Here is a 22,793-nt window from a genome sequence, read left to right as displayed (position 1 = left end):
ACAGAGAGAGAGATGCAGACACAGCTCAAGAACAGAGCTCTTGAATCGGAACAACACAAAAGTCAAACGAGAAATAAACTAAAACAATGAAGATTTGGTTAAAGATAGGAAGGAGACATAAACAGAAACAGAAACAGTAACACATATGTAGGTAAGTATGTATGTAGGTAGCAACAGCGCAGCAAAATGCATAGAAGGGCAAACCAAAATCAACACGGATAGAAAATTAAGGAAACATAAACCACAGAATATGGAAACAAAATCCATTCAAATAACAGCACAAGAACGAGTACGGATACGGATACGGTTACGAGAACGAGAACAGCAACGAGAGAGATTCAGACAGCAAGTCAAATTCATATTCAAATTCATATTCAAAACTCAGTTTTCAGTCTCAAAAAACACACATCAAAAGAGACGCAGCGAGTGACGCGTGCGAGCGAGCGAGAGTAGGCGAGCAAACGGGTAGAAATTTTGGTGGAAACGGTTAGAAACGGAAACGGATGAGCATCATCTGGGGTGCACGCAACTACCTTTGGCATGGATGGACATGGACAGAAACAAGAACGAGAACGAGAACAAGAACCGTTGCAAGCTTGAACGAGCGTGTCTGTTATTGCTTATGAATGTACGAGTAGACGAGAGTGTCTGTTTGTGTGTGTGGTTAGAGAGAGCAACAGCGAGACAGAGTTGAGTTTTGTGGAATGCGTTTTTTTTTTTGGAGACGACAACGATATAACAGTAACAACGAGACAGACAACAACGAGACATAAAAAAGTCCATTTCAATGCTGATGCTGGCTTCATGATGCCTACAACTCGCACAAGAAGATCATCAAATTCGAACGATATTAGGTCCAACCATGTCTGGCTGCTTGCCTATACCCTTGCCGAGGCTTTGCGTTTGGTTAGCTAAAAGGACTAATAAAACAAATAATATGGATGGAACAGATTCCCGTTCAGAAGACATTGCAAAGGAATATTCTTGATCCAAAAGCCTAGCAAGGGTACAGCATCTTCGACGCAGTCGAAGCATTCAGTTATCGACATAGTAGAGGTGACAGATTGCTGTGTTTTTTAGACTTACGACATATACCGAAGTCGAGGGCACCGATAGACTCGATCCAGAGCTACCGCGGGCACCACCGTACTAAATGTTTTTAAGAGAGTGGAGGGAGATCGAATGACCCCCGATGAGGTGGACACAACCGTTATTTTGTTCATATTTTGTGTGGCACATGGTGTGGTGGGGGTTTTTCGTGTGGGGGGAGAGTGGAGATAAGAGATAAGAGAGTGTGTGTTAGAGCTTTTTGTTGCATGTTGACTTCATGGCGGCGGGGCTTTAGTGGGGTGGGGTGGGGGGGTTGGTAGGGATAATGAGTAACATTCATCAAAAATCAAAGATGGGGGAAATCAAATTTAAAGCAAACTTAAAGTGATACTGAAACTGAAACGAGAACGGAATGTTTCTTGTCTGGTTTTGTGGCAATGTTCGCTTCAAGCAGCTTGTGGTGGCAACTGTTAACTGTTAACGGTAACTGTAACTGTAGACTGAAATTAAACACGCTAAACGCTACGCTAGGCGCTATAGCTATATGGCTATGAGGCTATGAGGCTATAAGACTATCGCTATTTTGGATATAGTAATAGTTATAGTTTCAACTGGTTATATGATGACACATGGGCTGCTGGCCTCAAATGAAATTCCAATAAAAAGATGACTCGACTTTTTGTTGCCCTTTGTGGCCGCCGAAAGTCAATTGAAAGGGAAGAGCCCCCGAAATGAAAAAAAAAAACCAACAACGAAAGTGAAACCACAACAAACAATGGCGGCCGCAAAATGAACGACAAACAAGAATGAAAAAACCGAAAAGAAAAATGAAAATGAAAAATGACAATACGAAAAGCAACAAATGAAAACCAAATTCGAAAACGAAAAACAAAAACTGGAACTGGATCTGAAGGCTCGCCCAGTGGCGTGGCCAGACACAAACAACTTACAGTTGGCGGCGACAAATTGATGGCGGAGCCCCGACGCTCCTGTGGCCCAATGCTCGAGTGGCGGCGCGTCGGCAGGCCGCTGCCCGGCGTGCCGCCCGGTGATGAGGCGCACGAGGGCGCGATGCGGATCTTGGGTGTCATCAGCGTGTTGTCCGAGAGCCGTCGATTGGGGAACACGTTCCCAACGCGCAGGAAATTGCTATCCGGCGACGATGGCGAGCAGCCAAACCACCAGCCACCCAGCATGCCAGACCCTGCCGCAAAAACAGAGACAAACAGATATACATACATATATACAGATACATTGTATAAACACAGAGAGAGAGAGAGAGAGCGAGAGAGACATCAGATACAATTACGTGTACGCTGACAGGGCCAACATTTGGTGCTTTGAGCCCAGCTAATTAAGTCTAATAATGCTCGCGGTGGAGGCCTGAAAACAGAGGCACGTAGCCCGTAGCACGCAGCCCGTAGCCCGCAGCCACACGCACTCACTACCAAAAACCAACAAAACCCCAAACGGCGCCCCATTTCAGACCTCCTGCTCTCCTCCTCCACCGCCAGCTACAATCCTTCCCTTTGCTGTTTCTATCACTGTCAAGGACATTCGCACATTTTGCGGTTGCGGCCGCTGCACATGACTCTTGTTGGCTCCCTAACCAGACCCTGACACCTGGCATCCCATGCTCCCTGTCCTTGTACCCGTCATCGTCCTCTTTTTGGTTTTGGGTTATTCCACCAGACGAGGCACATTTTGTGGCAATACATGGCGAAAGTTATTAACTTGAATGTCAAGTTTATCCATTCCCTTTGTAGTTTATTGGGGTTGCTTGTTGCGAGCATGATTAGAGTCTTTCCCCCAATTATATAATATTAATATGCTAAATTTTGGATTAAATGGCTCTGTCTTCCGTTTTTGAGTTGGAACAGACGCAGCTCTTCATATTTCTTCTAAAAGACAGCGCCCCTGCCTAGCTTTAAACATGAATGCATCATACTCTTCCATCTACAGATGCAGACTCTCAACTCGCTGAAATGGGACAGGGACAGGCGGAGGACCAGGGAACACAGCTTACAATTATGGCAAATTGTTTGTTGCCAAGAAACTGCAGGAAAATGAGTGCAGAGTGCAGAGTGCACAGTGCAGAGTGTATGGTGGCCAGGGCCATCATAATAAATCATCATTATGGGCAAAGGTTCATTAGGTAGCAGTACAGGCACAGGCACAGGCACATCCTGCTGCTATTGCAGATAATACCTGGCTGCGAGCGCCGCTTTTGATTTTAATTTTGGTTATTATAAAATTATCATTTTCCTAATAATACAATTAACGGCTCCCCACAATGGCCACACAATGGCCAGAGAAACAGAGAGAGACAGATAGAGAGACATTACTGATTAGAGCTTCCGTCACGTTCGATGGATATCAAATGGAAATCACGACTAAAATTTCCAATTATAAATGACCGGAGGACACACAATTAAGGATATATTACGGGTACTGTCAACCGCCCAACCACTACCACTTACCGCCAGAGTTCTTGCGGGCCATGTCCTCGGCACTGGAGGTCTTGCGCTGATCTATGCGCAGGTTTGGTATGTTGAAGGGCGGCGCATTCATGTTGTCCGTCGAGAATTGGTGGCGCAGTGTCCGGTGTCGCTCCGGCGAGGCCATCGACAGGTTGTCCAGCTTCAATTTGTTGCGCTGCTGTCGATCGATGGCCTCCAGCATCTGCTGCAGCACCTGGTCGGTCATAGAACAGCGTATTTAGCCTGAAACAATTCGTGTGGCTTCGTGGGGACTTACTTCAAGCAGATAGCAATAGTGTTCGAAATTGAGTGCCGGATTGACGGTGTGCGGTATGAGCAGAGGCAGCACATTGGTGGCCATGGTCTCCACGCTCAGGCCGTAGGATTTGTCCACAAACAGCTTATGATAGATGCCTGTGGAATCGAAGAGCAACAGAGACGACTCTTGTGATAAGCTTTTGGCTCTCAACAGTGCGTTTTATGATTTGTGGGATTATTCCGTTCTGAATTCTGAAACGCACTGTTGCTAGATACAATCTAATATTCATGTGTGTGTGTGTTGTATCTGTGAGAAGCAGCCAGCAGCCAGCAGGCTCGCAAATGAGTTTTATGCAAGTTAATTAGTTTTTGGTTATCGGCAATGGGTAACAACAATGCGAACTTTTGTTTTTGTGTGTGAAATTGAACGAGCAGGCATTGTCTGGGTCAACTTACGCACAGTACGCATGATGATATCGGGATCGGGTATGCGAATATTGGCCAGCAGCGGCAGTACCTCCTCCATGACCTGCACATAAATAACACACAACAAGATTTATGGAAATTTGTTTGGATTTGTGTTTTGCACTGCACTGCACTCACCTGTGCCCGCTCCATGCGGTCCATTACACGCTCAATGCACATGAGCACATTCTGCACTATCTTCGGATCGGTGATGTTCTTCTCGAATACCAATTTGACCTTGGGCAGGACCATGCGGCGTATGGATAGCTCATCGATGCTGTCAAACACATTGGCCACAGCCACTACGGCGGCACTCTAAACACCACACACACAAAGCAAACCAAATGGAAATTCATGAATTTGGCTTTTCTATGGCCTGAGACGCATCGCAGTTAATTGAGAAATTTGCTGCTATGCGAGTGGCTCGCCTCGTAATTACACAATCAGCTCTGTCAACCCATATTTCCATTTCTGTGCTCTGTCTTTGAGTCCCCACCCCCCTCCCACACACCCAACTCATTTGCATAGCCAAGAAAGCAGAAAGCAGAGCACTCACCTGCACTTGTATCGTGGATCCGTCAAAGGAGCAGAATAGCATCGGCATTATATCTGTGGTGACATCCTCCGGCTTCGTCTTCTCAATAATCAAATGCAAATTCTCAAGTATCGTAACGCTTGCCTGAATGGATTTCGGTGTGTTGTAGACGATTCTGAAACAGGCGACAGACAGCCCAAAGAAGACAGAGACAGAGCAGCGAGCGATACGCCACAGATTTGATTAGATAAAAGTTCGGTTTCGGTGACTTATGGCCGGATTCCAGAAAGAAAGGAATAACTAAAAATAAACGCATTAGGCCGTGTTCCGTGTTCTGTGTTCTGTGTTTGGTGTCCGTGTCCGTGTCCTTTGTGGCTGTGTCGTGTGGGAGAAACTTTTTGGACAGGGTGTCAGTAAGCGCCTTACAAGTGGCCGAAAACTTTGCCGCCCATCGCCACCAACTTTCCAGCAAAGTGCGAGTATAGTGAGCGCGAACCGGAGCTCAGCTCACCGCACCGAGTGGGAGGTGCTACTCCGGTATCTCCGGGCTTTGTCTGTTTCACTAATTTATGCACGGCTGCCACAAAAAAGGTGAGAGCATGGCCCTGCCTGCCACGGCATAGTAGTTGAGCTGGGAAAGTTTGCAGCTTCCACTTGAGCTCTATAAATTACAATATGAACTGCCGTGTCGTGTCGCCCACGTCCCACTGAGCGCAATAAAATGTCATGAAAATTAAATAACACCAAAAAGTGTCCGAAAAGTTTTTCTCAATTGTTTAAGCAAACAGTTGGTAGAGATCCCCTGGATCCTGGATCCTGAAGTACGCAAACGGAAACGAAAATGGAAAAGGGAGACAAAGAGACAAGGAGAAAACTCCGGAAGCTGCCCCAACAATGGGAGGATTGAGGCACTACTTACCGCCGGACTTTGTTCAGTTATTTAAATATGAATGGGTGTAATGAATATAGTGGCTAAGTTTATGCAGTCCATTTAATCTCATATTTTACGTTTAGTTCCATTGATTGAACGATTTATCTGAGCACTTTTTGATAGTTTAATCTACTCCGTTAGCATCATATTCGATTTCCATCATTTAGTCACCGATCTGATATCAATTCATAGTCTAGTTCTAGTCCATTCCCTTCATTTAGTCACCCATCTGGTATCAATTCATATTTGAATTCTATCTGTGACCTTCAGCTCGAGTTGCTTTTCGCTTTAGTGCCTGCTGGAGCTCAATTTCCTTTCCCTTCGCCGGTTATTCAAAGCTATTCAAAAGTTGTACTTACTTCATTGTGGCGGACATTAAAGCATCGTACTCGAAGTGAGTGGCTTCCTGGACAAAAAGCATGACGGGCTGCAGGACCGCGGCCAGAACCTCATTGTTGTTGATCTCCGACTTGAGCATTGGCCAAATGGTCTGCCACCAAAGTTTCTGCAGAGTGAGTAAAAGAAAGAAAGAAAGAAGGGTGCATAAAATTGTGGGCGAACAGACACAGACAGTCATTAACTAGTCTATGGCATTTCAATTGCCGATGATAAGCTGTCATTAACGATGTCGGACAATGGCCAAAGCCTTTCCACCTTCCGCTTCAGGTCCATTGTTGCTGTGCAGGTTCCTGTTTCGTGCCTGTTGCTGATGGCTCGGCGGTGGCACACACTGCGATGGCAGGGCCATGGCCATCTGTGCTCGGAGCCAGAAAACAAAGGGACACTCGTTTGCCAGCAACATTTTTGCAACTGTCATAAAACGGCTCGTAATTCACAAATTGTTTGGCCGTAAAGCGCACAACTTGGCGCCAGTAAATGATTAATGCGCTGTTCTGTCTGTTCGCTACTCCCCATTCCCGCCACCAAAAACCAACAAAGTAAAATAAAGAAAACCCAAAAATGGCTGCATCCGTTTCCGGTGAGTGGCCGTGAGACAGAGAGTGAGACTTACACGTGGTATCACCGGCATGGCCTCTATCAAGGTGGTCTTGTAGAACTGGGATTTCTGCTGCGTGTCCTTCATGTTGACCACGTCCAGGAATTTGAGAGCATTTATGGCCGGATCGCTGTGGAGGATCCAAAGGAACATTAAGTCACAAGCAACGCACCAAATTAAATTAAATATCGCCATCAGCCGTGTCATTTTGAGTGAATGTTGGACGAGTGACAGACAGTACTCGTTCGCGTATTTCAAACGAATAATATCGTAATCGCTCGCTTTAAGTGCTTCATTTCAGTTTTTCGCGACGAATTGTTGGACACGGATTAGTGGGGAAAATTGCAGGCAAATTAAATGTTAAGCCCGAAAATTCAATTCATCAACAAACAAACAAAAACCCACCAAAAATTAACCAAACAAAATATTTATGTATCTCTGCAAGGGGTGTAGGGTGGGAGCCGGGGCTCCAATTAAAATATTAAGCCAAGAGCCACGGGCGGTGCCAGAACTTTTTGAATGCTTGGAATTTTAAATACTCGTATATTTCATTGTTATGTAAATGCAAATTGCTGAAATTTAATTGCCAGAAAGTGTTTACTTTCGACCACATTCCGGGCGGGCATACCGCACCCCTTTTTCGGTCGGTGCTAAGTCCGTTATCTGCGGCGGAGCAGGCCAAGAGGGTCCTTGGCTGCTGAAATTGCTCAGAAAATGGCAGATAAATTTGTATTATTCGCCGCTGAGCAGTGCGCTTTGTTAAACAATGCAACTAAATCGAATTACGTATGCGCCGTGTTGCACGCGGGCAACAGATGCTGTCCAGCTGATTTGCCCCCTCCTTTTGTCGACTTAATCAGCGCAACCAACCACGCAAAATCATATTTCAAGTATATCCATCCTGGCAAGGAGTCTACCTGGGGCGAGTGGGGGGCAGAGTAAGCGAGCAAAGTTAGCTTGCCACTGATTGCCAAGACACTCGAGCCATTTGCATACGCTGCTAAAAACGCGGAAAATGTTGACAACATTTAAATTAACTTCAAAGTGCTGCCACCAACCTGGCTGACAGACTGACTGCTTGCCTGGCGGGTGGCGGTAGGAGGGCGAAAGGGGGCAGAGGCAAGAAAGGGAGCATGGTCGAGATGGAAATGGAATGGAAAGTGATGAAAGTGGATGGGAGTAGCACGCTGTTGCTGTTGCTGATGCCGTCCCTGTAGCTGCTTCTGTCAGCGCGTTTAGAGCCGCACAAAGATGGGTATAGCGAAGGGTATATCAGTCCGAATGTTAGCTATGCCAGAGCATTGAATAATTCTATCACAATGGGTGGAAAGGGGAATCTGTAGCCTTCCCGTTCACATTCCCACTGTCAAATCTTTCTTTTTAGCCAGGTTTGCGGTATCCATTGGGTGGGGCTCTCTCCTCATGGAATCGTCATCTGTGTTGGCTGTGCTGCCGTTGCCACTTCAGCTATGCAGCATCTCCCTCAGCAACCAGCATCATCTTTGGCTCTGTTTGTCTAAGCGCGGCACGCCTGCACGCCCGGGCTACCACCTACCGCAGATATCTGCAGGAGGAAGGCTGCTGGAACAGGCTGCTGTCGTCATAAATCCAAGCGTCAAGCAGGCAGCTCCTAGGAGATGCCTCCAACTGCCACTCGAATTCAACTATTCAACAGCACAATCATCTGAAAAGCTACCACTTCAGCTCCAATCTTCATTCAGCTCCCTTTCAGCTCCGTCTGGGACATTCGTCGGGCTACCATTCATCTCTTCGGAGTTTCCCGGAGCATCCAGCTTCCATTCACTTTGCATTGTGTATGCCTTTCAGGTCTGATTACCGCTTTCATTTGGCAAACAGACGTAATTAAAGTGTGCGTGTGTCTAGATGGATGTTGGTGCAAAAAAAAAAAAAAAATACAAACAAAAAAAATGTTAAACCTTCAATTGAATTTTAGCTACAAATTGGCTTAGAGATTGCGTGTACCACACCCACACCCACCCCCACCATCACCCTCACCAACTGCCAGCTTCCCCTTCAGGGCTGAGTGAGTTTCTGCTTTCAGCAGGTGTCAATTACATTTTGAAACTCAAAGAAACAAAATAAACTTTGTGTGGAAAAACTGCACAAATTGCTATTACTTTGGCGACTGTTACTGTTACTCTTGGCTGTTGGTATACGTTTTAGCGCTGAATGCTGAATGCTGAAAGCTGAAAGTTAATTAATTTATCCACTCACATGAAGTACTTGATCAACTGCAGAAGCTGGGCGGTGGGCCGGGCCGTTGCATCTCGACTGGCCATGCGCGAAGTGGCCTCCTGCAGGGCAATGGGCAGACGAGGCATCAACTTGTGGACCATATCATCCAACTGTTGTTGAGGAAAGCCAACACAGATAGAGAGAGAGTGAGAGAGAGAGAGAGGGGGGGAAAAGTATAAGCATAACCGAAATAAACTTGGCCACAACATTAGAAACCACTTGAGGACAAGTCCAATGCCCCAGACAGGACGAAAAGTTTTAATGACAAACGCCTGGGGAGGGCGGTTGGCTACAGCTTCTGTTGCTTCGGTTGACGATGCTCCACTCCGCTCAGCTCCGCTCCGCTCCGTCACCTGTCCGCACAAGTGGCAAAATAATTAGAGTTTCAAGTGGACTTTTTGATTACATTTGCATTTGACAAAGCTGCGAATCTAATTACAGCGGGCAAACAACCCAAACAGAGCCGAGGGAGAGGCAGCCAAGCGTAGCAATTCCAACCAATTGGCACTTGTCCTTCAATCATCATCCCCTCTGCTATTTACGCACCGTTTCCATTTGCTTGGCATAGTTGGAGGTTGAGTTGCCGGCCTGTATCAGGGGCCTGCCATTGTTGAAGACCGCACAGATCACCATTCCCAATGAGAACATATCGCTGAGCAGACTGCACTTGGACGTTGACTGTGTTTCGGGTGCTAAAATATCACACAATATAATCAAGAACATCCAAAAGAAACAAATGGGTGTGTATGGGGGGACTATATTACCCATAAAATCCAGATTCGGCTGGGCCATCTTTGACACCCTGTTGCTCCACGGCGGACACGGAATTGAGCTATTCAAATCAGTCTCATTCATTCTTTCTGCAATGCGAATATGAATACAAATTGCCGTTTCCCCACCATTGCCCGTTCAGTTCAATTCATTTCAATTTGTCCAATGGCCAGTGGCTACTGGCTACTGGCTACTACCTCGTGGGTAGTATATACTCACCCACATATTCCATGCCGGCCAGCTTCCATATACCGCGTTTGGTTATTAGTACTGAGGATGGACACACATTTCGATGAATTACGTGACCGGAATAGTGAAGATATGCCAGGGCCTCCGTCAGCTGTAGGACAACATACAAATAGCATACAAAATATACTAAGCGAAAGCCACACAGCCACTCCTCACCTGGAGAAAGCCGTATTTGAGTTCCATGTCCAAGAAGCTGTATTCCTTTGCATGAGCGGGCCGCTGCGGTTGGACGCCCGCCGTGCCTTGCGTCTGGGCCGGACTCATTCCGGCAGCCGATCCAGCCCCAGCCCCAGCAGCTGGCACATTCGCATTGTCATAGGTCTTCGACTCCTGCACGAACAGACAGGCAATAAAGAGTTAGTGCCTAATCCCGGTCTGAGCTCGTCCCAACGTTGCCCCTTTTCGTTTTTCGTTTTGGATCACTCTTTTTGAAGCAAGGCCAAAAGGCAACCTTCGAATCATAACTTAAAAATTCCCATTGCATTTGATGATAAGCCACTCAAATCTCTCACTCTCTCTCTCTCTCTCTCTCTCTCTCTTTGTTTTTCCAACCTTCGCATTGCTTTTCCAATTTTACATTGGTTGCTGTGAGAGGCAATTTGTTTGTACTCTGTGTTTTACCTTCTGGCAATTTTCAATGTAATTTAACTCGAATCGACTTTCCTTGAGACTGCAAAACTATTCGAAGGGTTCTCTGCTGCTCTTTGGGTTATTGTTTTGCTGGTTTCTGTTCAGGCATTTTTGTGTGTGCACCTCAATAGACTTGCAAGCTGTTGTACCGGCTACAGTGCGGTACATGGATATAGCTTTGCTGATGGTAAATATTTGTTGATTATCAACTGATGAAATTTCTAGCCAAAATTATACTGAATCGAATCAATATACATATAAGCATAGCTGGCATAACTACCATTATTTGGATACACTTAATGTGAGAGTGAAACGCACTGTCCGAGCGTATCAACTTGAGAGCTGTGCGGCCCCAGACCGAAGCTCTTTTCTTTATTGACTCAATCCTGGCAGCGTAAACTTTCACACAGATACTCAGTCACACGCAAACGCACGCAGTGTAATTCGATTTAGTTGTGTGAGTGTTCCCGGCTGGCTGGATGGCTGGCTGGCTGGCTCTTGTCATGCATACCCAATAGTTCCGCCTTCTTCTCTGTGAGAAGAAAGCAATGGGCTGAAAGTCAAACTATGCACTTGAGTTGGCTGCAGAGAAACTTTAACAAAACACTGGAAAGAGCCGCAGCCACAGCCACAGCAGAAACAACAGTCAACACAGAACAATCTAAGCGGTGAAACACAAGAGAAAGTGGGTGTGGGTGTGGCTGTAGGGAGAACTACCTTTAGGCCTCGATCCAGGCACACGCACACACACAAATTGCATGTTCGTGTCGGTGTCCAAAACCCCAAAACTGAAAACGGAAAACTAAAACTCACGTGAAAGGCCAGCACATTGGAGAGGCTGGCAAAGATGGGCTCCGAGGCGAAGGCCAGCGTGTCCGCACTCTCCTCGACTGTGTGATAGATCTGGAGTATCTGCAGAAAGACAGCACCAGTAAAGTAGAGAGAGACTTTCGAAAAAGTAATTATCGATGGGGGGCAGGGAAACGGAACACTCACTCTGGGATGGCGAAAGCGTTCCAGTGTCTTCACCGAGCTCTTTAGCAGCTCGGTTATGGTCTCCTTGCGACGCGGCTTGTGCAGCTTCTCCGCAACCTTTTTCTCGAAAATAAACACCGAGCATTCCTGGCCCAAAAGAAAGACGATGAATATTTCCATTTGTGGCAGGCAGTTTTTGTGGTTTTTTGGTGGGAGGGGGTCGTGGATTCGGGGGAAAAACTCACCTTGTTGTCGCTTTTGCGGTACGCATCGTGTATGCGCCAGGCCAACTCTGGTCCGGCACAGGCCACCGGTTTGCCAATCTCAAAATACTGCGTAATGGGATTGCCCTCGGCGACGCTCTGCGACGTGGTGGCTGCTGCCACATTGGTGCTCTTGAATTTGGCAAACATTGTGCCGGCGGGCATACCATCGATTAGCTTCGAGAACACATTCGAGAAGCTGCCCTGCCGCTTGGGGCCCGGCTGAACGGGCGGACTGCCGATGGTTGGGGCAGAACCGGCCCCACCTCCTGCTACTGATGGATCCCCGAGGGTTGCACCTGGTACACTTGCGGGGGATGATGATGATGACAGAGATGATAGACGTCCGCGTTGTCCAGCTACTGCTCCTGCTCCTGCTCCTATTCCCGTGCTTGGGGCTGCGACCGATGGCCCAACCACACCCACACCGCCCACACTACCGATACCAGCTCCAACTCCAACGCCGACGCCCAGTCCCACTCCATTAAATGATTCGCATTTCGTTGAAATCACATCGCCGAGGCCAAGTCCATTCAAGACACCGACACCACCGCCACCACCACCACCACCGACTCCAGGATAGAGAGAGCCGCGCTTGAGCAGACCCACCTGCGGAGTGGGCGGGCCTCCGATGGAGGAGACCTTGCTGCGCTCCGCTAGGCTTATGTCGAGCACCGTGCTGGCGCTCCGCTGACGTGACGCAATCGTTTCCGGACCCACACCGACAGCAGCCACACCTCCGCCCACACCTCCGCCTCCAAACTGCTGCTGCTGGCCAGCCCTGGCTGGTGAACCCGCTGCCACCGCTGCCGCTGCCACTGCACCTGCCGGTGCTATTCCGACAGCGCTGCCACTGCGACCGCGTTGCACCTCCTCGACACTATCCAAACGAGAGAAAATTCTGGCCGCCGTTGTTGCCGTTGTCTTGGATGTCTGCCCAGCCGCCAATCAGGAGTCGCGTTTCGGCTTCCTTCGTTGGCCTACCTCTTGGTCCTTGGTCGTCTCCTTGGAGCGCTGATTTTCTTTCAAGTTCGCAGGGCTGCAATGAAAGGCAGGGCCATGAGAGCAGAAATACATTTTAATTTCACTTTAATTGCGGCCACTTCACATTGCTCATACGCCCGGTTGGCCCGACAACGAAACCAGCAGCGAGGAACCACAAACCCTCAGTTCGCTGGTAATTAATGCGCTTATGGGCCACGACTCGGTCCGAGTTTTGTGTTCCATTCATATGTTCATAAACTGCCAGCAAAGCGAGGGTTAAACTCGGTTTCTATCCACCCCCACCCGCCCCTCCTAAAAGCCAAAAGCCCAAGAGTCCGGTAAATTTACTGCGAATCAGCAAGGATATGCAGATGCATTTTCCCCAACAGTGTGGATGCTGCCGGAAATTGATTCTCTTATATCATAAACAATATAGTTTGATTAAATAGTTTAAATCTGTGGGTAGTCGAAAATATGTGGCAGATTAACTTAAATTTACCAAAATCAAATATGGATAATGAATGATTTAATTTATATACCCCTTCTGCTGCCCAAATGAGTTAAATGAGTGGAATAATTCACGCTTTACCCCAAAAGCAGAATATTTTCAGCTAATTACACGTCTGGAAATATTTGATAACAAACATGATATTCAAATAATAATTAATTACATATTTATGGCTTGACATATTTGAAAAGGTTAATTCGACTTTAACGTACATTTTTAATAACCTAATACTTTGGATTCAATGTGCGTGAATTTATGGCTAGCTTTTGAAAAGGTTAATTCATTTGTTGTATTAAATTGGTGTGTAAATATTAAATAATGATAATTGAGTGAGTTCCTCCGCAATACCAGAATTTTAATACAAATTATACAATTATACAAATTAAACTTAAATAAAAGGTCTTTTTAATTGGCAAACAAAAAATATACGTATTTACTTTATCTTTATTATATTTTTACGAATACCACACCCAAATAAAATCAAAAATCTCTGCTCGTTTAGTTTGGTTTTTCATTGAGCACATTCAAACAATTGTTAACCTCCCACCAATTAAGCGTTCCACAAGAGACAATATGTTTGGCATTTTCCCAAATCTCGTTTATCAAATGAAGTGCAGAGTTCCTAGAGTCAAACGAACACACAGATTGCTGACCCACAATTAAAGAGTTTTCACAATAAATTGATATCTGAATAACGATTCGATTCCACAATTCACTGCACTCAAAGCATTGTTTTAGCAATTAGATTCGTTAGCAGCGAGATTTGTATATAAAGAGCATTTCGGATTCATTTGCTTGCTAAAAAATTCTATTGAATTTTCACTTTCGTTTTCATGGCATTCTTTCGGTTGCTTTACACAAAACTGCACAATTAAAAAGTTAAACGAGTTCGCCACCAGCTCCAGTCCCATTCAATGCAGACTTCTGTCTGTCTGTTTGTCTAGATGACTGTGGGAATGTTTGTTGAAAAGAGAGGTGACGAAAACTTTTTATAAATTTATGATAATACGCTTAACACATAATCTCTTTATTAATTGCTGAAAACAGCGGCAGCAGAGAGCAAAAATTATGACAAATAAACAAAAATCTGGCGGAAAATTATGAAATGAAATTGCATAAATACATAAATGTATTTTGGAAATTAGCCAAATGGAAACATGATGCTATTTGACTTGCAAAACATGTGTCAAAGTCCCTGTTCATGCCATGAGGCACGCTGCATAAACGTTGCTGCACTCCCCAATCCCCACCGGAGGAGCCTGTCTGCTGTTTACGCAGGCTATATGTACGGTCTTTGTGCAATGAATTATTCAAGGTAAGTAAACATTTTGGCAAGAGGCACCCAACGATCGGAAAGCCAGCAAATCGACTTGAGACATCTTACAGTCTGAAGTCAAAGGAAGTCTCTGGGCTGTGAGGGGGAGGGGGCACAAACGAGGGTACATAAATTTTCCAGCAAACGTAAAACTATTTAGTGAAAACATTTACCTTTTGGCTTTTTCTCTGCCGTTTTCCAGAAAAGTGGGACCAGGGCTAAGGCCCAGGCATCTGGGCAAAGTAGCGTGAAATTTTTACGTTAAATAAATTGTGTTGATGGTAAATAAATAAAATATGAGAGCCGAGAAACTTGGCCGCATTGTGTGCTTAATGGTGTCTGTACTCAAACGGAACAAAGTAACAACTGTGGAGAGGCGGCGGCAGCAGACGAACGGACAGACGGACAAACGAATGGGCGACACCGGACACGAACCGATGATGGCTAACAGACAGCCAGAATGGCAGCAGGACAGCAGTAGGATAGGACGCGGGCACGACGGAATACCGATTGGCGGTGGCAACTTTCTAGGTCAGCATTTTGCAATCGAGGACAAACAAGCTTAAATATTTAAGGCGGTTAAGCGAGGCGAACGAATGCGATTCGGTTTTATGGTATTCCGTTTGTAATCTACTCGCAAAAAAAAAGTCCATGGAATTTTATTTTGAATTGAATCATTTAGTGGGCTGCTTGTCTTTCTCCAAAAAATTGTACAAAAAATTTATGCGAATGGACATTTTTTGCCAGGAATCTGCAAGTTCTTTCTTCAATAAAAACTAGTGAGAATAACGAAATCATTCAATAAATGAAAATATGCGCAAATATAAAAGTGCGTACACATTTTGTTTGCTTTTGTTTAGTTGGACTTTGCCATGTTACGAGAATTAAAACAATATTTTCCATACATTAAATTAATACTAAATAAACAACAAATAAAATAGATTCATTCATGTGCATTTATTTGTATGTATGTATGTATGTTTTTCCTGCAGGCATTAAATCAAAACTGAATAAATGTAATTAAATCGCAGCAGTAGATACAATTCCAAATCCATATATTCTATCTGTCTGTCCATTTCTGTATCGAGAATGAAATTTATTTAATTTATTCCAACTTTGGAGGATTCACATTTAAAATTCGGGATTATATAAAATGCGATGAAACTCACATTAAATGAGAGAAGATGCTATGCCCGTATTGATCCATTTTCCGGTTGTACGAGTGCCACCTTTAATCAGCGGTAAATGCGAGTTTTTAATGGCAGTGGCTTATCCATTGACCTGCTATCAAGTTCCTAATAAATCTCATTGACAAAGTTAGCGAACAAAATCGCTGTTAATTTCAATTTAAATTTTATAAAGGCTCGCTCGCGCACCTAAGAGCGGGTGGACGGTGGACGGAGGGGAGGGGTGGCTTAGAGAATGGAAAGCTGTTAATGCGAGCAGCTCGTGGCTGGTATACGTGGACATGTGGCACGGGCCGGTTTTATTGATTGCGACATGAGCACGAACCCGGACGTAGACGCGAATGCGGACGCGGTCGCGGGCACGGAGGGGGGATTTGGGGCACGGACTAAAGCATCCAAAATTAAATGATAAAAGCGTTTCGTAAACACAAATACAAACACCATTGCAAACATATAAATATATCGGGGCATAAACTTTGGATACCCTTTCGATGGTAGCATGGTGCTATGGTGCATTTATTTTGATTAATATTTCATTGCTGGTGAATAACCCAAATGATTCCATCTTTAATCGAAACTGTACAAATTCATGTAATTATTTTGACAAAAATTTGGCGCTTGCAACAGAACAAACATCTATTCAAAATCGTAAATACCCTCTGTAGTATATCTAGAAAAAGAAGACGCGAACGAAACGAAAGGAAAGGAAATATGGTGAATGGCACAGTGCGCGAGAATTATTTTTGGCCACTAAGAAGCAGAGAGATTTGTGTGTGTTGTTGTTGTTGTTGAATGTTATATTTTTGACAAAATATGTATGTATATGTGTATGTGCGTGAGTGTATTTGTGCGCATTTAAGGTTCTGCTGAGCGTTAAATATTTTTAGCACAAAGTCAGGCACAAAAGGCAGAACAAAGGAAGCAACAGCAACAGTGGCAGTGGCAGTGGCAGCATGTTGCCAAGCAAAGCGCTGATTGAAGACAAACACACACACCCAGATGCACAGCGAGAAAGACAGACAAACAGGCACAGTGGCCAAAACAAACACAGGCACACACAGGCACACAGATGTCTCAATTAGAAAAAAATGATATGATGGTCCCTTTAGCCATAGACACACACACATGACATGACAGCATGGGTTATGTGTGTGTGTGTGCGGCAGTTAGGGCCACTGTGACTGTGCCCCATCTTTTGTTTGCATTTGCCTCGTTTATTGTCCGACTCGTCCGAGAGATAGAGAGAGAGAGAGGGAGAAAGGGACAAAAGCCAGTGCCACAGATGTGTGCTGCTTGCGTGACACGAAACACACACAGAGATATGTATGTATGACACTCTCTTCGGCCAGTCATCTCTGCTGGAAAGCACTGTGATAACTGGACAAATTTCCATAGCATACTTTCAAGCGTCCGGCTGCTACTCCCTCCGCTGCGCATTCCATGGACTGCCATCAGCATGGATAAATTTTCGTTCCCCGGAAGCCTTCGAGCAGCTGCATTTCCATAGCATACTTTCGAGAGTGCCCTCTGTTGCAAGTTGCAACTTTAGCTGCTGCTTACCTGCTAATTACGCCTCGGCAGGTGGTTTCTCTCTGCTCCGAAATGTCCTAATAATCTTATACAACTGAGAGGACTGCTCTGTCTATCTCTCTCTCTACCCACGTAACACCCTTAAAGGGGCTGAGTTCAATACTCCTGCCCTGTCATGGGTCTTGATGGTCTCATCTCCGTTCACCACCACCTCCCCTCCCCCTGCTGGGTGGGTGCCCTCGAGCCAAGTGCGCACATTTGCATATTACGTATACGGCACGTGAAACGTGCCCAGGGAGCAGAGCTGTTGCTTCTGCTGCTGCGTCTTCTGAGTCCCCTTCCTGCTGGCTACTGCGGCTGCTGCTGCTGCTGCTGCTGCTCCTGTCATTGAGGCATTACGGGCTGCTTAATTAAATCTTTTGCGTAATTTGTTTAGTTATCCTCCATAGTATCCACTTGAAAATTTAATGGAAGTGTGTTTGTGTGTGTGTGCTGTGTGCGGGGCTAAGTTTCGTGTCTGTCGTGAGGGCGTGCGAGAAGGAGATCGAAACAAAAGCTGCTTAAGCATTTGCTTAAGTGTTGCAGACGAGCGATTGTAATTGAATTGTGGCTAACTGCAACTTCCACAGCAGCAGCAACAGAAGCAGCAAAAGCAGCAACACAATTGTGGCATAATTATTGTATACAAGAGGCCGCCAAGAACTGTAAACTGTTGCCTCAGAGCCCGAAACAAGTTGTGAAGCTCATTTCAGAACAGCCACAGGCACTCGAAGCACTAATTAGACGCTTTGTATCTATACCCTGAGCATTGCCAAATTAAAGAGCGAAAATAGACCCTTAAGACTATTAGATACCCACTTCTAACCCTTTCTAATGGGAAGGAAGTTGTGGTCTCCACTCTGGCTGTGGTACCTTTCCCATGGCAAACAAATTTTCGCACTGAAGATAGCAAAGATGGTCTCGGATTCGTACCCGTTCTACCGGGGTATCCATTCGCATTAAGAAGAATGGGCAATTAGTTTTATTTCGGGGAAGAGTTGCCACTGAGAGGCGATTTCTCTGCTGTTTTGGCTGCTTTTGTTATTCTTCCGCGTGCGTGAGCACAATATGTTGCCATGTTTGGCTAGGCGGCTTAATTGCTACGGCCAATATGCGTCGAAGTCAGGCCTCACTGCGTTAATATGTTTGTTTGTTTGGGGGCCGTTGGCGGGTCTGGGACAGTGACTGGACTGCCAGCCTGTTAGAGTCCTGAGTAATCAGTTTTCAATAATGCGGCTCCATTCCGGTATTTAACAGCTTAAGCAGCAGCAGCCCAAACCCTGCTGTCTAGAACGAGCTGTCGAAGAGTGGGCGAAGCGCCTGTTCACACAGAGTTAAGACAACGCGAAATACGCTCCTGCAGCTGCCATTCTGGATGGAAATTGAATTTGATTGCTTATTAGTGCACACGCAACATGAATTTTAATATGCCATGGCCCCAGCATATGCCAACAATCGCCTTCATTTCGAATCAAAATTAATATTATTGTAGTCGACATTCAATGCGGAGATTAGCCATAGGAGAATGCTTTTGCACGGCTTTTGCGTCGATTTAATTAAATAAAGCTTTGACTCAGAAGGGATTTGATTTTCAATGGAAGTTAATGTCTAAAATGTATTAATATATTTGTAAGGTAATATTTGTTTTTGTTGCTCCATCGATTCGAATGGTAATAAAAGAGAAAATGCACCTTAAATTCTAAATTTGTTATATAAAATAGCAACATTTATTATAGCACGATATTCGCAGTTACATAGTAAATAATGTGATTTAAAAGAATATAAAATGTTAACAAAAAAGTTCTGAATACTTTAGATTGGGAAGAACTTCAGTCTCCTATAAACTCTCTGACATGCCATAGAACTGAAACGTATTCCCCAAACTCAATAAACTCGACAAAACACACACAAAACCCACAACTCCAAGCCCCAATACAACAACAACATTCATGGTCGGTGCGAGCCTAAAGAGACATTGTTTTCCTGCCAATTGCAATGCAATTTTCCGACTAGTGGCAAACCCCAACCACAGTTCATAATTTTCGCAAACTAAATTGGGCCAACAAAAAAATGTAGAGAAAGCCGCAAAACATTTCATGAATTCAAAGCAGTCGAAATATGTTTGTGGGAGTGCTAGTGCAACTGCCAGAACAATTTTTGATATTCAATTTTCGCTCCCAACCCGCACCCCCAATAGAGAAGGCAGCCTGATTAATATTGTGGGCACAGAGCAGAGGAAAAAGCGTCGAGTGGAGCGGAGAATCAATGGCAAATTTCCAGGAAAATTATGAATTTCAAAAATGCAGCCCGCCCAGGGACAATAAAATGGAAATCATGCAAGGCGAAAATGTTTGGTAAATATTTATATTTCTGCGGGAGTGTGTGTGTCGAAAACTAATTGAGCGAAATTGTTAGAAAAAATTGTGTTATTGACAAGTAGGAGCAGTTACTGTAGCTCCTATACGTCCACATTCAAAGGGCATACACATGCTGTTTGTGTTTGTGTGCTCTTGCAGGAGGTTATGGTTAAAAACCTAATAAAGGCTTTTACTTGCTGTCAAAGCAGGCACTAGGCACTACATTGTCTTAATTGCCAGTTAAATGTTAACTGACAGCCTAACTAGCCTCCAGACGAGCACTTCAATTTATCACCTAGCTAGCATGATGCAAAACTTGACTGAAAATTTAAGAATCAGCCCTTGGAATCACACTTGCCAGTCTTTTTCTCCCAATGTCCCTTTAAAAACTTTCTTCACGCCTGTGACTAAAACCTTTCATCAGGCTAGGAATCTTTCAAATTGTTTGCAGTTTATAACATGAGCATTCGAGGTATTTTATTCTCTGCCAACTTGCTGATAGAAAGAACGTTATAAAAACCATAAGCCCAGATGTGAAAAAAGTCCAAAAAATACGCTACAAAATATGTGTGTGTGTGTGTGTGTGTGTGTGTGTTGTCTTCGTCAACTCTGACAGCACTCAATTATGTGCATAAATGCAGTAATAAAAAAACAGACACACATACACACACAGACAGTCGCCAACAAATACCAGACACAAGCCACGAAGAGAACAGCAGGAGGAAACAAAAAAATAACAGCAAACAAAAGCCTGCAGTCCTCTCCCTCCCCGCACAAACAACACCCAAAGAAGTAGTGTACATTTACACACACACACACACTGAATGCTAAAAGTTTTCCTCCACTCCTGCAACCCCCAGTCCTCAGGACAACAATACCTTGAATGACTTAATTCTTAATGGCATTTAGGGGGCAAAAGTAGAAATTATTTTAAATTGCAGAACCGAGAACTTTGAGGACTTCCATGGCGCTGTTTTTCAGAGCAAAAGACATTACAAATTATGTCATTATGCAGGTTTTTCTTTTCGTATTCTTTCTGTTCAACAATTGTGTCTAAAAATAAAACATAATTTAAGTATCCTGTTGCTGCAGCAGTTATTTAAAATCACTTAAAATTGGCAACATGCTCAAGTTTCACTCCTGCTGCTCCTGCCGCCCTGCTCACGGACTCCATCGCTTTTCGAGTTCGCTTCTACTTATAACTTTTGATTCACGTTTCAGGCAAAATTATAAGCCAGAAATTTGCATAAGTTTGAGGAGAAATTTTATGCCCGAGATGCCCGCCGAGAGGCTGATGCAAAAAATATTGCATTGAGAGGGCAGCTGTGGGTGGAAGTGCATAACACTTTCCATCATATTGTTTTTCCTTTGTCACGCTTATTGAGTTGCATAATAATAACAGCACCCCCTTGTGCGTTGACCTAAATCTTCCATTGTACGTTGTTATTTTTGAAGGATGCTTAAACTATCAAAAGACCCCTTTTTTTAGCGAATAATTAAACGCGAAAATTTTTTATTTTCCTAGTCGCAGCATTGGCATTAGCTAGTGGGTTGTTTTTCTGCTTTAATAACCAGAATTTAAGACATATTTTTGCATCGACATCGTTAGAAGAACTGTTCATGTCAGAAGTCAAAAGTTAAAAAAAAAATTTCCATTCAATTCGATTCAATTTCCTACTTTGATTCACAATTCTTTTGTTATGTTCTTTCTTACAAAAATAATAATATGATATCAATGGGCAGCAGTTCTATTGTGTATCTATGTATAATACAAATGTCATATTCCCTTCTCAAAAATATACATACATGCGGCATCAATTGAATGTATATATGTATATGTATATATATTATATACCTATATCGAATGCAATTTATTCATGACCAGAAAATATAATGGATTCATATGAAAAATGGGAGAAATATATTCTCTTAATTAATGGAATTAAAACCAATTGTAATCCGACGACTATTTGTCCATGCTTTTATGTGGAATTTATTGAGCATATATTTAAATTTAAAGTAAGCAAAAAAAAACAAGCACTTTAAAGCCCTATTCTCGGTATATATTGTTTTGCACCCTTAAAGCAGGCAAATTAAAATGTTGTCAGAGAGGGATTAGTTAAAGCTAATGCTTAACAGGGCGGAAAGCTTGAGACTTTTAAGAATTTTCCTTTGCTATTATTCACATTTTATGCCATACTCGAGAGAACTTTATTCGTGTGAAATAAATCATAAGCAAATTTTACGGAAAGGAAAAATTAACTCATTAAATATTTCTTATTCCAGAACAATTTTCTTAAGCCACAAATCTTAAATAACTTCAACTTTAAATCCTTCCGCAAGGTCATGGAATCTGCCCTTCGCAAATGAAAAAATAATAAAGTCCATCAAACATCTGTCCTCGACATTGTCCCCCACATAATCACTTATTAATTAACAGAGAGAGCCATCTTTATGATGATGTTTCCAGTCCCTCCAACCAAAATCCGCAAAATCCAGCAAAACTCCTGCCAAGTGATGTACTTTTTAATTAGTTGCCTTTATGGCCGAGTGTATATGTGAGTGTTTAATGCATTTTGACAGTCGAAATCAAAAGACAAAAGCCAGGGGCGGAAAGCTTTCAGCAACGTTGAAACGTTTTGAATACGGCTCTCAGTTTTCAGTGGCACTCGAGATTGGTTTACTCACCTGAAATGGCCAGGAATATGCCACACACCAGCTCACCAACCACACGGATCACAATCCAAACCGAGACCAAGACCGAGACCGACACCGAGCTGTGGCATATAAAAAATACATTCTCTCTTTTAGGAATGACATAAAACACGGTCGAAAGTTTCGAAAAAGTTTTCGGAATTTCACAAATAAAAGTTGCCAGAAATTTATGCTGCTTGATTTTTGAAGAGATTTTTGTGCCACGAATTTGAGCGAAAATTAAAAATTATTTTTATTAAAAAAAAATTAATGAAATTCGGATTGAAATGCTGTGAAATACATTCACATATATTTGTGT

At 44.0% G+C, this 22,793-nt stretch overlaps 2 protein-coding genes across 9 annotated transcripts in view; both read right to left on the bottom strand.

The window, feature by feature from the left end:
• Positions 1-22,793, bottom strand: part of LOC111070899 (SCY1-like protein 2) — a 50,660-nt gene that overhangs the window by 6,409 nt on the left and 21,458 nt on the right. For 3 of the 8 annotated variants that reach the window (XM_022361941.2, XM_022361936.2, XM_022361938.2), the window contains exons 1-16: positions 11,843-12,793; positions 11,619-11,744; positions 11,436-11,534; positions 10,149-10,322; positions 9,963-10,083; positions 9,737-9,832; positions 9,519-9,664; positions 8,952-9,082; positions 6,732-6,846; positions 6,079-6,224; positions 4,810-4,963; positions 4,392-4,568; positions 4,245-4,317; positions 3,808-3,944; positions 3,531-3,744; positions 2,001-2,254 (exon numbers count right to left, since the gene is read on the bottom strand). In XM_022361941.2, coding sequence (XP_022217633.1) covers positions 2,001-2,254; positions 3,531-3,744; positions 3,808-3,944; positions 4,245-4,317; positions 4,392-4,568; positions 4,810-4,963; positions 6,079-6,224; positions 6,732-6,846; positions 8,952-9,082; positions 9,519-9,664; positions 9,737-9,832; positions 9,963-10,083; positions 10,149-10,322; positions 11,436-11,534; positions 11,619-11,744; positions 11,843-12,025 — 2,346 coding nt within the window. In that variant the 5' untranslated portion in view covers positions 12,026-12,793. Of the gene's footprint in view, positions 1-1,086; positions 1,150-2,000; positions 2,255-3,530; positions 3,745-3,807; positions 3,945-4,244; positions 4,318-4,391; positions 4,569-4,809; positions 4,964-6,078; positions 6,225-6,731; positions 6,847-8,951; positions 9,083-9,518; positions 9,665-9,736; positions 9,833-9,962; positions 10,084-10,148; positions 10,323-11,435; positions 11,535-11,618; positions 11,745-11,842; positions 12,900-22,468; positions 22,558-22,793 lie in introns of those variants that run through there. The other 5 variants (XM_041594129.1, XM_041594128.1, XM_041594130.1 and 2 more) reach the window with 3 other exon arrangements.
• LOC121404507 (embryogenic cell protein 40-like) lies at positions 12,133-17,772 on the bottom strand. Its single transcript, XM_041594150.1, has 4 exons — positions 17,654-17,772; positions 12,845-12,899; positions 12,283-12,793; positions 12,133-12,167 (listed from the first exon to the last, which is right to left on the bottom strand). Exons 1-4 carry the CDS (start codon positions 17,770-17,772, stop codon positions 12,133-12,135), a joined length of 720 nt encoding a protein of 239 aa, XP_041450084.1.

The sequence above is a fragment of the Drosophila obscura genome, unplaced genomic scaffold, assembly GCF_018151105.1.
Source record: "Drosophila obscura isolate BZ-5 IFL unplaced genomic scaffold, ASM1815110v1 contig_208, whole genome shotgun sequence".
Lineage (NCBI taxonomy): Eukaryota > Metazoa > Arthropoda > Insecta > Diptera > Drosophilidae > Drosophila > Drosophila obscura.
The sequence above is the reverse complement of the archived record's forward strand: the minus strand, read 5'-3'. Positions and strand labels throughout refer to the sequence as shown.

Coding starts and splice junctions, on each gene's coding strand:
- LOC121404507 (XM_041594150.1), bottom strand. CDS start 17,772: ATGACAGGAGCAGCAGCAGCAGCAGCAGCAGCCGCAGTAGCCAGCAGG. Junction 12,900..17,653: donor ACGTTTCACGTGCCGTATAC/GTAATATGCAAA, acceptor CTTTCATTGCAG/CCCTGCGAACTTGAAAGAAA. Junction 12,168..12,282: donor CGGTAGTGTGGGCGGTGTGG/GTGTGGTTGGGC, acceptor ATCCCCCGCAAG/TGTACCAGGTGCAACCCTCG.